The sequence below is a fragment of the Wasmannia auropunctata genome, unplaced genomic scaffold (genome assembly GCF_000956235.1).
Source record: "Wasmannia auropunctata unplaced genomic scaffold, wasmannia.A_1.0 LD336106.1, whole genome shotgun sequence".
Lineage (NCBI taxonomy): Eukaryota > Metazoa > Arthropoda > Insecta > Hymenoptera > Formicidae > Wasmannia > Wasmannia auropunctata.
This window is the reverse complement of record NW_012026784.1, coordinates 4,540,914-4,541,816: the sequence shown is the minus strand read 5'-3', so window position 1 is coordinate 4,541,816 and position 903 is coordinate 4,540,914. Positions and strand designations below refer to the sequence as shown.

Sequence of the window (903 nt, the reverse complement as noted above, 5' to 3'; positions counted from 1 at the left end):
AAGTGGCTGGACAATTCACATGAAAAACAATGTACATAATATTTTTGTTGATTGCACACTGGCACACGGTTGAGTACGTGTGAGAGCGAGAAACTGGGCGAGCGTTCTGATTGGCTAATGTCAACATGGAAGGGAGAAGCCGACTCGGAACGGTATAAAAGCGCCTCACAGTAGGGTCTAGCCTCGTCACTACTCACTTACATCGTTACATTGAACGTTCTCGGTATCGTACGTTGTGCGTTAGTTGATTCTCGTAGTGACTCAAGATGACTGGTCGCGGTAAGGGAGGAAAGGGATTGGGAAAAGGAGGAGCGAAGAGACATCGTAAAGTACTTCGCGATAACATCCAGGGTATTACCAAGCCGGCCATTCGTCGTCTAGCACGTCGTGGCGGAGTCAAGCGTATCTCCGGATTAATTTACGAGGAAACGCGTGGTGTACTGAAGGTGTTCCTAGAAAACGTTATCCGTGACGCGGTCACCTACACCGAGCACGCGAAAAGAAAGACCGTGACTGCCATGGACGTCGTCTACGCCCTGAAGCGCCAAGGAAGAACTCTATACGGCTTCGGCGGTTAGACGTTGACTTTTTGCTATACAATCGGCCCTTTTCAGGGCCACCAAAAATTTTAAACGTTGTATTTCTCTTGTAGCAAATAAGTTGATAATTTTTTTATACGGATATTTAGAAATTTTTAATTAAAAATACTTAACTTTCAACTTAGCAGTATTGTATGATATAAAAGAAACTTATTTTAAAACTTCAAAATAATAAAAGGAAATATTTCGACTACTTTTTCTTTATATATTTTATCTTTGACAACTTTTTTGTCTACTTTTATATACAATAATTTGAAAAATTATTCTTTTCCGATTTCTGTGTTCACGCAGCATTTTTACAAAA

The 903-nt window shown here is 40.5% G+C and overlaps 2 protein-coding genes across 8 annotated transcripts in view; both read left to right on the top strand.

Moving 5' to 3' along the window:
* The window catches only part of LOC105452956 (cysteine-rich motor neuron 1 protein), a 251,167-nt gene that overhangs the window by 11,733 nt on the left and 238,531 nt on the right, over positions 1-903 (top strand). The gene's annotated exons all lie outside the window — the stretch shown is intronic.
* Positions 181-792, top strand: LOC105452949 (histone H4). The gene has a single exon (XM_011694513.1). The coding sequence runs from the start codon at positions 267-269 to the stop codon at positions 576-578; it is 312 nt and encodes a 103-aa protein (XP_011692815.1). The 5' UTR covers positions 181-266; the 3' UTR covers positions 579-792.